Raw genomic sequence first — 15,834 nt, forward strand, 5'->3', positions numbered from 1 at the left:
CAACAAAAATGATAATGTCAACTATGAAGTAAAAAAATATATTACAGAAGCCTACAAAAAATGTTAAAACCTCTATAATTATATAAAGTATGTTAAATTACATGCTATCTTTCCTATTAATAAAATATTTGCTAGCCCCTCCTCTCAAGATAACATTCCTCAATTCCCATTAGTAAAAGAGATCATAAGGTCTTCTTTTTTTAGGTTAAGAAATCCTCTTTGCCATATGCATTACTGTGGGAATAATAAATAAAACTGTATTAGTAACATCAATGGGAGGGTTATTTGCAAAAAATGATTTATTTTATAAAGGAACATCTAGTATAAATGTTGGGAACTATAGATGTGGTAGAAAACACTAACTTCAAAGTCAGATCAAATTGGGGTCAAATCTTGGCTTTGTAACCTTAGACAAGTAATTGCTCAGATATTTAGTTTCTTCATATTTTTACTTAAGAGTTAAAACAAGGTGATTATTGTTAGTTCTTTTAAATAATGTTTAGAACAGTTTTTTAAAAACTTATGGTATAAAAATTCTGATTTCTTCTCTAAAGCACTGGAGAAATGCAAAAGGGAAGAAATAACACAAATAAATATGACATTTAGATTTTCAAAGTAGATTAAAAGTATATTCCATAAGATGACTATAATGCTTCTTAATGTCATTGAACTGCACTTTCAGTCAATCATAATTTTATTGTTAGGTACAGGGAACTATAACACACCAGGCACCTTGGTAGGTAGTTCTTAGGTAACAGTAGAGTGCATCACTGCCTTTCACTCTTATCAAAGGAATCTAAGCACTGTAAAGCAGGTGTAAGCAAACTACAATCCATGGGCCAAATTAAGCCAACATTCTGTTTTTGTAAATAAAATGTTACTGGAACTCAAACAGGCTATCATTTACATATTATCTATAGCTGCTTTCAAGCTACGAGGAGTTGAATAATTGTGACTACCTCATTCACAATTATTTACTATCTGACCCTACACAGAAAAATTTGCTGACCACTATTCTAATGCAATGCTACTCAAAGGTTTGGTTTGCATAACTGAATTGTTTATTGGGGATCAGCAATGAGACTGTGAGAACACAAACCAATTATGTTACCAAATACAAAGTTTATTTCAACCATACTTTCGTTTTCATTGCCAGACTTTCTCAATGAAGGACTTTACAGTCTGGTACAGTTTCCTTTTCTCTTACCAGTATTCTAATGGACTATAGGGGCAGAAGAAGGAACTACCCAAAACTCAAAAGGGATTATTGTGTCACTTAGAGACTTATTTTGATACAGTGGTCCATGATTTTGCAGCATTAAATAGGCTTGCAACTAACAGAATGAGATTCAGAAAATGGTCCTTACATACACTTTTTATACTTCCTGCTCTTTTAAATTACTCGAAAAAATTCTCTGCTATCGATTTGTTTTAACAAAATAAAGGGTAACAGCTAGTTAAGTCCCTTTCTCCCTATCTTTTCCTGGGAGCAGGAAAGATGAAAATATTTTCCTGATGCCCCAAAAAATATTCAAGAATATAAGTCAACAACATATTTTGCCTATTTAGCCTCTTTAATTCACTGAGCAGACAGAAAACTACACTATATTTCTCTTGAAAAAAAGAATTTTTAAAGCAAATCTAGTCTCTGTAAATGTAAGCAGCATTTCCCACTGTACTTTGAGTCCTAATTTAACATAAATTATGCATCATTATAGAATACAGAATAAAATCCTACCACTAACTTTAATATGAAATTTCCTTGAACAAGTGTATAATTTCTAAAGGTGCCAAAGGTGATCCAACTCAAGCAGTTTTCTGAAAAATAATATTCAGGGACAGATTTTTATTGCAAATATTTACTCAAAAACTACTATATACAGCAGAATTTTAATAGCCATTTAAAACAGTTAACATTCAGTGAAATAAAGTTTAAGAATTCAAAGCACATTTTAAGAATAATGTAGCATTTTAAATAAGTTTATTAGTACTTCAAAGCAAACTACTATTACTCATATTATTCATTTCTATATCTATGTTTTCTAGATGATAAAAAACAACTGAAAAATCAATTTAGCAGCTATCATATGGATAAATTAGGCTAAATATTCCAAACCAATGTTTTTACATCACTGCTTTAGGTCCCATTTGAAGTTTCTATTTTACAATTAAAGAAAAAAATCACTTAAACATGGCTGAATTCATGCCAAGACATGTCTTCGGTTCACTGCTTTACAGTATTTACATTAAACCATACTTTGGTTTGGTTTCCAGACCATTTTTATGAATCTATTTCTAAAGAAGATTAAAACAATATTGAAAGCAAAATACCTACAGGAGTTTCAACAATGGGTTCCTAACTTTATACAACTAGTACATCAAGGGATTTCTGCACAGCTTACACACTGACAAAGAGCACAAATATAAATTTATATTTTAATAATTTCACTTTCACTGAAAGTTTAATTAAGGTAAGCTTACAGCCTGGCAGGCTTACATCTGTATGGAGGTACACAGATTCAGATATTCTGTTTACATGCTTCTGACAGTCTGGAATGTTATATTAAATAAAAAATTAAGTTTTTATGTTCATCCAAATTCTCATTAGAGCAATTAATTTAGCACTCTAAGCATGCTCCATTTACCAGCATCATACTCAAAATGAAGCTTTCATTAATAATGCCAACCAGCCATTATTTTAAATCAATTATTTCCAAAAGGCATGTGGTTTCCCAATTTCTTAAACTGAATTGGAAAGGATATATAGGTAATAAGAACTTTCAGCTTAGGACTAATGGAAGTTTCAAAAGTGTTATTAATATAAAAATATTATAATAATTAATTCATACTGTTTCTGTTAATTCATCCATCAAGTTCCATTTTGTTGAAAACTGTTAAGTGAGACTTCTACTGCAAACTTAACTTTCATTAAAATCCTATTCATGTTTTAAACATTTTTTGGAAATCCATACTACTCATGCTTTTATTGGTGAGTTGATTTTATTAATAACCTAGGTTGAACATAGCTTCCGTGTATGAACTAGGTAAAGTGTAAGAATGACCTCCCTCATATTTTTCTGTTTCTGGACACTATGTAACAGCACTGCTGAGCTCACCTGATAGCACTGTTTCAAATATTCTTACCGTTGGTACCCTAAAACTCAGAATGGCTAATTAATTTCAACTTCTTTGTCATCTGCCAGGTCTACTGATGTTGTCTCTGCAGTGCTAGGGCTATTTTCTCCAGGAATGTTGTCTGTCTGATCAGACACTACTTCACCAGTCTTCTCTGGAGGATCACCACTACCCTTCTGAAGAATCTCTGTGGCTTCATATTCAAGCACCTCTGATGGAGTCAAAGGTTCCAAATGAACACTGCCTTGCTCACTAACATCAGAACTAAGAGATTCAGGTTCATCTCTTTTTCTCAAAAACTGATCAATGCTAACATCACCAGATGTAAACTGCAAATCCTTAATATTCTTCAAAGAAAACCTAATGTCACTGGAGTTGCGATCTTCAATTTGATCACATGAAATTATGTTGTCTGAACCTTGGTGCATCTTCGATTCTGTTTCCTGACAAACATGCTCTATTTGTTTTTCCTTTTCCATTTTATCTGCACCAATATTCGAATCGGAACTGAAACTATTCTTTGAGCCAGTTTTCGGGTCTTCAAGACAGGTATCATTTTCCTTATCTGAAACTGTTAAACTTTCTTCACTTTTTGTTGCTGATGAGCCTTCAAATGAATTTACATCATCATTTTTTTCTTCCTCTGACGAAGGTTTATCTTGTTTACTGAAAAAATAAAGCCATTTATTACCTATTATTTTATAACACAATGTATGAGAACACTATTAAAATAAAGACAAGCTCTAAAAAATTTTTAGAAGTCAAGGCACATTTGCTCACTAAAAAGGAAAAAAAAATCCAGGTTCCCAGTCCTTGCCATAATGGTACAGTTTAGGAGGTGGCCATGTTCTTAAGCAAGAGAGTGAGAAACTCAAGTCACAGATTAAAAGGAGGCCTGTGGAGTCTATCGACTGGTTTCAGTCTTGGTTATCATTTTCTCCATCTGTTTATACCCTTGTCTGTTTTTAGTTAAATTTAAGTATTCTTATTAATTTGTAAGAGTGTCTTAAGTAAGGAATGAATATATTTAGGAAAAACCTATTTTTCTTCTATCACTTATATATCCTTTTATGTTCAGTGTCCTTCCCTATGCAAGATCAGTTAAGCATTCACAAACATTTCCCTAATTTTTAATAGCCTAATTAATAAAAAATAAACACATGCCTGAAAAAATATATGTAAATATACAACATACATATCTAAGTATGTATATTTGTATATATGTATGTTTTTATGTGCACGAGTGTGTCTGTGTTTATTCTTGTTCTGGTGTGTTAACAGAAACTACTTAGTGAATCATAAACATTAGAAATAGATTTCTAAGAGGATCTCCAGCCCCTTATATAGATGTAATGATGCTTATTTTACCAAATTTAGTAATTACATGTATCTTCTTTCTTGTATTAATCCACTTGGAATTTAGACGTTTTCCTAATGAGGTGCCCAAATATCAAAACAACATTATCATATAGTCATTTATTATTTACTAAATTAAAAATATAAGGCTGTTTATCTGCTATTTATTTTGTTCTGATCTCTCTTTACACTGTTCTTGGGCCAATACTACCCATTCTTAACAATTATAAATTAACAATGTATTTTATTATCTAGTCGAGCAAAACACCTAAATTCTATTACTCTTGTTAAATATAACAGTCTGAAATGTAAAAGGTATTTGTCCCAGAATGTTCATTAAAACAGTGTTTAAAATAGTAAATACAGAAACAACCTAGTATCTAATGTAATGACTTAAAAATTATGGTATTAATAAATAGAAAAATACTAATCTTACTTTAAACATCACCAGTTTCCAAACCAAGTCTCACTGGGATTTCAACTGTTCATTAAATCCAAAATTAATTTGAAAAATGGCCTATCCCACATTATTAATTAGTTATTAATATATTATTTTCTATCTCAGTAAGTTCTCATTTTTCTTCATTTAGATCCTGCACATTTCTCATTTTTGTTTTAATTATGAATTAACTCTTTTGCTCATTGTATTTTGTAATCACATTATAGGTATATCGGAAAGACTGATTTTTACAACAAGCTCCCATAATTAATACTCTCATTAATTTCATCATTCTTAACTAATTTTCTTTGAATCTTACAGGTCAATTCCATCATCTGCAAAAAGTTATGTTTTCCTCATCTAAATTTGTATAATTCTTATTTTTGTTCATATTTTATTGAACTAACTATAATTTACAGAAAATATTAAATAATAAAAAATGAATGTGATTAGTCTGCTTTTGGGGGATTTTTGTTTAACAGCTCTGCCCTGCCTCTTCTCCCTACTTCTCTTTCCTTCCCCTAACCCTCCTGCCCAAATTCTATGAAAAATGCTAGGTAAAGAAAGGCTAGATAATTTTTCCAGTAAGTCTAAGACAAACCTTCATAAGGCCTTATTCCTGATTATCTTTTCAGGGGCAAAGGATTAATTAATCTCATCAGGTTAACAAGCAACCTACTATAAAATATATAGCATAAAGATAGAAATTGGGAAATTACTTAATTTAAAATACAAAATAAATTCATCTTTATCTGGAATAAGGTTCTAGTTAGAATGATTCTCTTGTGCCAAAAATGATTGTAAAATGTTTTTTGTTTAGTGTTCTACCTGAGCATTACAATTTTAAAAATCAAACTCTGAATTTTGAAACTTTTATGTTGAGATCCCACCAAGAAGTAGCTTCACAGCCTTTTGAAAATACTTAAAAAAAAAGATTTTAAGATTAGCTATTTGGAATAATTGTCTACAGCTTTTAACTTATAGCATCTATAACTTTTCATTTAATAAGGCCAATTAAAATATGTTAACATTTTATTTACTAGTAAGTACTTGAAAAGATTTTAACACCTTATATAATGTACTTTACATGTTTAAAAGATTTCAAGACTAAAGGATCTATATATAATATATTTTTATTATAATAAAATTACAAAATTTTATTTTAATTAAAGGCCATTACTAAAGGCAACACCACATACAAAAATTTAAATAGCACTTTGTCAAATAATTGGAATAACACAGTTCAGTATCATTTATTTATCTGAATTTCAAGAGATTCAGTTTTTCCTTTATTTACCTTTCAGAATTTGATGTTTCTGTTTCTCCTTCAGCCACATTAGGTCTTGAAATTTCCTGAAATGATTAATAATATTTTTCCTTTATATTCATAGCTAAGTTTACACTCCTTTAATTACACTAAACTTTCTGGATAAAAGCAACTTAAATTTGCAATATGTCAATGAAATAGAAAAATTGTTTTTTAATCTAATGTATCTACTAGAATAATTATCATAATGAAAAGCAGGATTTTAAAAATTCTTTTACAGAAACCTGTAAGAATTTCAGTGTATCAAGTTTCTTAATCAAGGTCATGAAGCAGTTATACAGTTATAACAATATCTGCTTTCCTTAGACTCTCCATAAAATACAGCCTGTAATTATAATTCCTTGAATAGAAACCAGCAAAACATAACTTGAATTTAAATAATAAGTTGCATCCAAAGTATTCTGTATAAACATATTAAATACAGATAAAACATTTCTGAATTTATGATTTCATATTTGGAGGCGTAGTAACCCTCCATGGTCAAATCAAGTAATATTAAATGACAGATAAATTAAGTATTTTGCTTATTTCAATGTTTTATAGAAAGGAACGAATACAATAAAACCTAAGTAAGCCAGAGCCAGGATACTTAAAATAATTACCAATTATTGTACACATATGCTATAGGAGGTATTATATTAAGAACTCTATACTATCTCATTTAATTCTCATATTACTTATTATAAGACCTATTTTTACAAATGTGAAATAAGACTGCATGGGGTAAGCAGAGAACCCAAGATAATAGCACAGTATGTGGTAAAAATTCAAATCTAGTTCTGCTCTTAACCACTATAGTTTTTGACTTAAGCTGCAAAACTGATAATGGTTTATTAATCTCGTTTATTTCCTGATTCTCCCAAAAAGCCTAAAATGAGGGCAAAGGAAAAAAAGCATTTTCACTCACAAAGACCAAGAAAACACTGAAGTGTATCAATAGTCAAAAATATTTCAACAAGTTTTTTAAATGGAAAGTGGCTAAAGTAGTAGAAATTGGCTTCACAGTGTATAGAGCAAGTTACAACCATACGTCTGAGTCGGAGTGAAAACACAGAATCAGTTTGCCCAGAGAACCTTAAGAGATTTGGTATTTGGACGAATTCAGTAAAATAGCCAGCATATAAAAGGCAAAAATGAAGCACAAGGTCTGGTGAAAACTAAATTCTCTTTCTCCAACTCACATAAAGTGATCCTTTCTCCTTTTAGAAAGAAGCTAAAGATTAACTCTGTAGTGGAGACAGACTAGACTTGCAAATACCAGGAAGAGCAAGGTGCAGGCATGAGGCACTGAGACAAAACAGAAAAACTCAGTAGAAGTCCATAAACTGAATAAAGGGAACCACATCCCTTTCCCTGCCTGGCTCCCAGAATGCCAACAGCCAGAGTAACCACTCTTCACCCCACAACCCCCAGCTGCAATTTAGAAGATTCCTCTTTGTAGAAAATCACCAGCTATGAGAAAAGACTTCCCATAATGACTCTGTAAGCAACTTTCCCACCAAAGAATCAGTTCAGCATCTGATTTTCCTATGTTGAAGTCTAAACAATCCCCAGGTCGACCTGTATAGGCTGTACAGCACACTAATTCAGGACGCAATCTTCATACTAGGATTCATTCAGCAGTTCTCCAGTTGTGGTTCACAGACACCTTGGGTCTGTAAGACACTTTCAGGAGGCATGGGAGGTTAAAAACTCTTAGTATAAAAGCAGTGATGAGTAAAAATGCTGGTATCTTAAATGAATTAAGGCAATGGTATCAGATTAAAACTATCAGTCATTGTATTCTTTATGACATACACCAGCAAGGAAATTGATTTAATTTAATATCAATTGTTGAATTCATGTCTTTTTAATATTCTGTGTGATGAAATAGGAAGTATGCATAAAGCACCACTTTTGCATGCTGAAACATTTGGGTCTGTGATTGAGTTGTAAGCTGAACTTGGTCATATTTTTTTCTTGGAACATCATTTTTATTATAAAGAATGATTGTCAAACCATGAATATTTAGACATGTGTACTCAGTGAAAACTGACAAAGTGACCTGGTCACGTCTAAGAAAACAATGGACAGTGTTTGTTACCAGTAATAAAACTTGTTCAAAAAATAAATTTTAGGAAAACTTGTATCCCTCATTGATGAGGTTAATGCTAATATTAATATGATTACTTAATGTTATATATAATGAAACATGTCAACACTTGAAGATTTATGTAACTCAATGAACCAATATTTTCCAAATGACTAATGTACAATGTTATAAAATCATGTATGGATAAAAGATCCAATCAAAGTATAAGACATTATATATTTTAATGTAACAAAGTATAAAAAGTTCAGTAATATGAAATCAGATTCCACACTGCAAGAAACCTTTAGGAAAACTTCCACTTGTCTACTTTTGATGTGTATCAAAGAATAATAACCAGAATTATCTGAAGATTATTAAAGTACTAGATGAGGCTAGATATTCTTCATATTTCAACCAAAATTATGTATCACAACAGACTGGATGCAGAAACATGAGAATCCAGTTTTTTCTACTTAATTAAATATTAAGGAAATATGTGGAAGTATAAAACAAGCCATTCTTCTAACTAAATTATTGTTTCAGAAAATAGTTATTTTTTCAGAAAAAAATGTTATCACACAGTGGGCTTATTAGTGTTATTTTTTAATAACTATTTAAAAATTTTCACATTATAATTTATAATATGATAAACATCAATATTTTTGAGAGTACTAAAGGGTATATGTAAACAGTGTCCTCTGAAGTTTTGTAGTACACAACCTGTATGGCTATGCAAGGCAGCCCTGTCCCCATCTAAAAACACAGGGTTTTCAATGAACTTTTTGGTGCTTCACTCTTGAATATGTATAGATAGCCAAGGATCATCACAAAATTGATGACATGCTTTAATGTCAGAAGATCAAAATAAACAAAAAGAAAGGGACTAGAAGACATCAGAGACATTGCTGGGAATAAAAGAACAAATGTATAATTAATATATATTTAATATACCTGTGAGATATGAAATGTTATTGTATACATTAAACAAGGGCAAAATACTATGAAGACATAACTGAAGTACAAATAAAATAAAGAGCTCTTAAAAATTAAATACATGGATACTAAAATAAGTAAATTTAGAAAATCTTTTATAAAAGAGTGAATGAAAAAGACAAAAAGATGGATGGCAAGATAGAAAATACCATGTACTTATTAGAGTTGATAGAGGAAGTGCAGTGTCAGATCAACAGTTTCAAAAACATGAAAACAAAGAAAACAAAAGTGAAAATTTACAAAAGAAATTGTACAAGAAAACCTTTCCCAAACAGAAGTATTCAAATTACAAAGGCTTGTCAACTGCTTACCATAATGAGTGAAGAAAGAATGATGAACATATTATGAAATTTCAAAACACCAATCATTACAACTGCCAGAAAGAACAAAATAACCTAAGTACAAAGAAACTGGAGTAAAAATGGCATCAGACTTATCCAAAATATTTTCAAAACTGCATGGGAAAATTTTTTCTATGTTCTTCAGCCGAAGTCTCATTCAAGTAAATACAGTTTTAAATATGCAAAGAATGAAAAAAGGGACAACCCTTCTGAAGAAGTTGTTAGAGGACACATTTCATCAAATTAAGAAGTAAAGAGAAAAGGAACTCATTGTTCAGGAAATGGACATCCAATACATGACAGTGGCAAAGGAAAATCTTATTACAACAAACTATGCACCAGGCTTAGAAATCAACTAGTTTAAATTGAAGCAGGCCTGAGAGATTTCTAGACCCTCCAACAATTTTTTTTGATATGTGTAAATATTTGGAAAAAATATGTCCAAAGATTAGACAAATCACAACGTTTTAAAAAACAGCATTAGGCACATAGAAAGCTAAACAAATGGGTAAGGGCATATTTTTTTTAACTCCAGAAAAATAAAATGAGGTATAGGAAAGGAAAATAAATCATAGTACACTTTTGGCAAGATACACGTAATAGTCTTTGATGTAACTGCTGAGACCAGTGCTGTGTCAAGCCATACTGGAACCCGAGGTAAAAGGAAAACCACATGTCCCTATATACAAATTTTTGGGGTTTTCTTCTATTGCTGTACAAATACATGTAACATAAAATTTGCCATCTTAACCACTTTTAGTGTACAGCTCAGTGGTATTAAATAATTCATATTGTTGTGCAACCACCACTATCATCCACCCCCACTTTTTCATCTTGTAAAACTGAAACTCTATACCATTAAGCAATAACTGCCCATTCTTTCTTCCCCTCACTCCCCTGGCAACCACTACTATACTCTCTATCTTTATGATTGATTGTTCTAATTATATAAATTGAATCTACAGTATTTGACATTTTGTGACTGGCTTATTTCATTTAGTATAATGTCCTCAAGGTTCATCCACATTGTACCATATTGCAGAATAACCTTCCTTTTTATAGCTGAATGGTATGTGCATTCCACATTTTATACCTGAATGGTATGTGCATTCCACATTTTGCTAATCTAGTCATCTGTCAGTTTGCTTCCAACACTTGGTTTACTTTCATGTTTTAGCTACTGTGAATAATGTGGCTATGAATATGGGTATATAAACATTTTTGAGTGTCTGCTTTCAATTTTTTTTTTGGTATATATCCAGAAGTGGAATTGCTGGATCATGATTTTTTTGAGCACCTGCCGTATCATTTTCCACAGTGCTGTACCATTTCACATTCCCACCAGTAGTGCACAAAGGTTCTAATTTCTTCACATTCTCATCAACACTTATTTTCTGTTTTGGGTTGTTTTACTTATTTATTTTGATATGAAGCCATCCTTGCAAGTGTGAGGTAGTATCTCATTGCAGTTTTGTATTTGCATTTCTTTAATGATTAGTGATGTTGCCCAACTTTTCATGTGTTTATTGGCCATTCAAATATATGTTTTTTGGAGAAGTATCTGTTCAAGTATTTTACCCATTTTTGAATTGGGTTGTTTCTTTGTTTTGGAGTTTTAGGAGTTCTCTGTATATTTTGGGTATTAATCCCTTATCAGATATACGATCTGCAAATATTTTCTTCCATTCTGTATTTTGCCTTTTTATTCTGTGGATAGTGTAATTTGATGTACAAAATCTAAAAATTTTCATAAAGTCCAATTTGTCTATATTATCTTTTATTGTCTGGGCCTTTAGTAGGATAACCAAGAAATCATTGCCAAATCTAATGCTGTATAGGTTTTGTCCTGTTTTCTTCTAAGAGTTTTGTTGTTTTAGGTCTTACACTTAAGTCCTTGATACATTGAGTTAATGTCTGTATACAGAGTTAGGTAAGGGTCCAACTTCATTCTCTTTCATGTAAACACAAAGTTTTCCTAGCACCATTTATTGAAAAAAACTGTCCTTTCCAAATTGGTCTTGGCACTCTTGTCAAAAATCATTTCATATATATGTGAGGGGTTATTTCCTGGGCTGTCTATCCCATTGGTTTATGTCTTTATGCCAATACCACACTGTTTTGATTACTGTAGCTTTGCAGTAAGTTTTAAAATCAGTATGAGTCCTCTAGTTTTGTTCTTTTTCAAAATTGCTTTGCCTATTTGAGGTCCCTTGAGATCTCATGTAAATTTGTGGATGGGTCTTGCTATTTCTGTGAAAAATACCTTTGGGATTTTTTGTAGGGATTGCAATGAATCTGTAGATTGCTTTGGGTAGTACTGGCATTTTAACAATACTTAGTCTTCCAATCCATGAATGTGGATTGTGCTTCCATTTATTTGTCTTCTTAATGTCTTTCAACAACAAATTTTAAAGTTTCATTTTTCAAATCTTCCACCTCCTTAATTCATAAGTATTTTATTCTTTTTGATGTTACTGTAAATGGAACTGCTTTTGTAATTTCCTTTTCAGATTGTTCACTGTGAATAGAAATGAATTTTGTGTGCTGAGTTTGTGTCCTACTGCTTTGCTGAATTCACTTATTAGTTCTAACAGCTTTTTTGTGACATCATAAGTGTTTTCTTCATATATCACTGCAAAAGATGATTTTACTACTTCTGTGGTTGTCTTTTATTTCTTTTTCTTGACTAATTGCTCTGGCTAGAACTTCCAGTACTGTTGAAAAGAAGTGGTAAAAGTAGGCATCCTTGCCTTGCTCTTGATCTTAAAGAAAAAGCTTTGTCTTTCACAACTGAGTATAATGTTTGCTGTAGATTTTTAATCTATAATTCTTATTATGTTGAGGTAGCTTCCTTCTATTCCTAAATTGTTAAACAATTTTATCATGAAAAGGTGTTGAATTTTGTCAAATGCATTTCTGCACCAACTGAGATGATCATGTGTGGTTTTCTTCCCCTTCATTTTGTTGATATGGTATATTACATTGTTGATTTTCACATATTGAACCATCCCTGTATTCCAGGAATAAATCCCATTTGTTCATGGTGTATAATCCTTTCAATATGCTGTTGAATTCTGTTTGCTAGTAGTTTGTTGAGGATTCTTGCATCAATGTTCTTAAGGGATATTGGTCTGTAATTGTCTTTGCTATTAGGGTAATGCTGGCACCACAGAATGAGTCAGGAAGTGTTTCCTTTTTTCAATAAAAAAAATGTTTGAGAATAACTGGTGTTAGTTCTTTAAATTTCTGGTAGGATTCATTAGGGAAACTATCATGTCCAGGATTTTTTTCTTTGCTGGAAGTTCTTTGATCACTGATTTGATCTCCTTACGAGTTATAGGTGTATTCAGATTTCCTATTTCTTTGTGACTTAGTCTTGATAGATTTTGTATTTCTAGGTCCATTTCATATAGGTTATCCAATTCTTTAGTACACAATTGTTCATAGTACTCTCTTACAGTTCTTTTTCTTTTTGTCTGTAGAATTGGTAGTACTGTCCCCAGTTTCTTTTCTGATTTTAGTAAGCTGAGTCTTGGATATTCATATTAATGATTTTCATCAAATTTGCTAAGTTTTCAGTAATTATTTCTTCAAATATTCTCTCTATCCCATTCTCTCTTCTCCCCTGGGACTTCCATGATGTGTATGCTGGTCTGCTCAATGGTATCTCACAACTTCTTTAGACTCTGCTCATTTTTCTTTAATCTACTTTCTGTTCCTCAAATTCAGTAATTCTCATTGTCCTATCTTCAACTTCACTGATTCTTTTGTGTGCTCAAATGTGCCTCTGAATCCCTCTAGTAAAATTTTCATTTTCAGTTACTGTACTTTTCAGCTCCAGAATTTCTTCTTGGTTTCTTTTTAGGTTTTCTATCTCTTTATGGGTAATTCCATTTTGTTCACATACTGCTTACTTGATTTTCTCCACTTATTCTTTTGTTCTCTGGCTTTTTCAAGACAGTTGTTTTAAAGTCTTTGTCTAGTATATTGTTCATTAAGTCTTTTTCAGAAACAGTTTCTGTGGAATTTTTACCTTCGAATGGGCCATACCTGCCTGTTTCTCTGTATGCCTTGTAATGGTTTTTTTTTTTTTAAATAAACACTGGACATTTGAATCCAAAAATGGAGTAACTTGGAGAATCAGATTTACCCCCCTTCTCCAGTGTTTGTTTATTTAACATATCTCTGTTCTTAGGATCAGGCTGAGGTGTAAACTTAAGGTCTCAGGACTCTTCTGAACCTTACCATAGGCATATGTGATCATTTTTTAATTTTACCCATATATGCAGTTGTTTTTAAATATCCTGGTCTTTAATGTCTTAGTCTGGCTCCTGAAAGGGGAAAAAGGGAAAAATGAAGCAGAACAAAAGGGCATTGTGCCTTAAAATTCCATGAAGTCACATCAGCTGGTGGGGGAGGGTTTGCAACAATGGGGAAAGGTGCAACAAAAATGTGCCCACTTCTTTATCTGAAACTGTGATAAGCAGCAGCAATCAGTGATAACAGCACAGATCCCCAATATTTGGAGAACAGGCTCCTTTTTGCCCACCCTGGTTCCCATAAGCTGTGTGAAAGCTTCTCTAGGAACATGTGCAAAGCTGTCTGTCATTTGGTTAAGGGTGAGGATAGGTAGCTAATAATGTACTAAGTGCTTTAACTGACCAAAATTAACTGCGATTTACCACATAAGTCTTCCTCTAGAAATTGCAGGCCTAAAAGACTCTAGGGTTCCAAAACAGTTACATGACACAGAGTCTGCCGGTACAATTACTGTCTAGGTGGGCAGATGGTCCAGTGTTTCCTACTCTGCCATCTTCACAGAATCCTCTCAAAAAACTAAAAACATAATTTTTATATTTTTCCCCAAAACATATAGTTGAGAAATCCTGAAAAACTGAAAAGTAGGTGTATTGAACTCACAACAGTAGTTTAAGTTTAAACACTTTATCTCTACCAAAACCAGAAATTACCATTTTACTTTAGTGTCTTTAATGGAAGCAAGCATAACAATACTTTCAAAATCTAGTTATTTTATTTTCAATAAGTAAATTAACATATTTTGCAATTTCTATTAATCAAATGACAATTTTAAATAATTTAGAATTAACTTCAGCTTACTAAACCTTATGGAGGATTCTACTGTGGCTAGTACTGTTTTAAAATTCAAAATGACACTATCAGATTTTTAAGATCCAAACATAATGCTTATTTTATATTTAATTTAGTGCTATTGTATGTTGCTTTAAACTATCCCACATGAAATATCTATGGAACTTAAATTGTCAGGATATTTAAGAACTGAGTCAGTGGCTGCTCTTTGTAAATAATGTTAACTCAAAATCTGAAGACACTTCATTCAATTTTCATCTTTCTATTTCAAATATGAAGTTAGGGCATTTATAACCTTAATGTCTATTTAATAAGCATTTTTCCTTAGTTATTGATAGTCTCATTCAGTGATTCACACATTTCTGACTTCTTTTTCACTTATTTTCAAATTCAGGAAGACTATTCACATTTCTTACTCAAGTTTTACATTCATTGAGCACACTTTCAAATTACTTCTCTCATCTGTTGCAAGCAAAGGAATAGGCCTTTTATTGAGCATGCAGCTTTACTTATGGTTGTGTTTTCTGATTATACAGCTTTACTTTTACCACTTTGTTCAAATTATCATCCCATACAGCTACTTTGTGTAAGTATCTGAAACATATTTGTACCAAATGCTCTTAATTTCAACATAATGTATTTTAACATTTGATATTCTTTGCATATTTGATAAACATTTTTAATTTGTATGCAGTGTTTTGATTGCATTTAATTTTGATTCTTCTTGGTTTCTTTGTAGGTTTTCTATCTCTTTACTGGTTTCTGAATGTGATTTTAATGTTGTTTTTAAAATATACGAGAATATTCCATTTGTTCATTGAATTATCCCATTCCTAAAATATCCTTCCTACAAAACTAAAAAAGATTATATTTGAATTCACAGTTGTAGCATTTTTATTATTAAATTATGATTAATAGCTGAGCAAGGCACAAATTTTGCATAATTATTTTGGGGCAGAAATACTGGCTTGTACACCCTTGTAGATATCCACCATATCTGCTCCCTAATCTTAAACCCTGGCCAGTACAATTTTTTTTTTACATAATTATCATCTCTTTCTAA

General features: G+C 31.6%; 1 protein-coding gene across 7 annotated transcripts in view; it reads right to left on the reverse strand.

The window, feature by feature from the left end:
- Positions 1-430: 430 nt before the first annotated feature.
- The window catches only part of ZNF280D (zinc finger protein 280D), a 296,039-nt gene continuing 280,635 nt past the window's right edge, over positions 431-15,834 (reverse strand). For all 7 annotated transcript variants that reach the window (XM_037020971.2, XM_037020969.2, XM_037020976.2 and 4 more), the window contains 2 exons: positions 6,228-6,283; positions 431-3,801 (listed from right to left, as the gene is read on the reverse strand). In XM_037020971.2, the coding sequence (XP_036876866.2) occupies positions 3,171-3,801; positions 6,228-6,283 (687 nt within the window). In that variant the 3' untranslated portion in view covers positions 431-3,170. The remainder of the gene's footprint in view (positions 3,802-6,227; positions 6,284-15,834) is intronic.

Source organism: Manis javanica, chromosome 8, assembly GCF_040802235.1.
Source record: "Manis javanica isolate MJ-LG chromosome 8, MJ_LKY, whole genome shotgun sequence".
Classification (NCBI taxonomy): domain Eukaryota; kingdom Metazoa; phylum Chordata; class Mammalia; order Pholidota; family Manidae; genus Manis; species Manis javanica.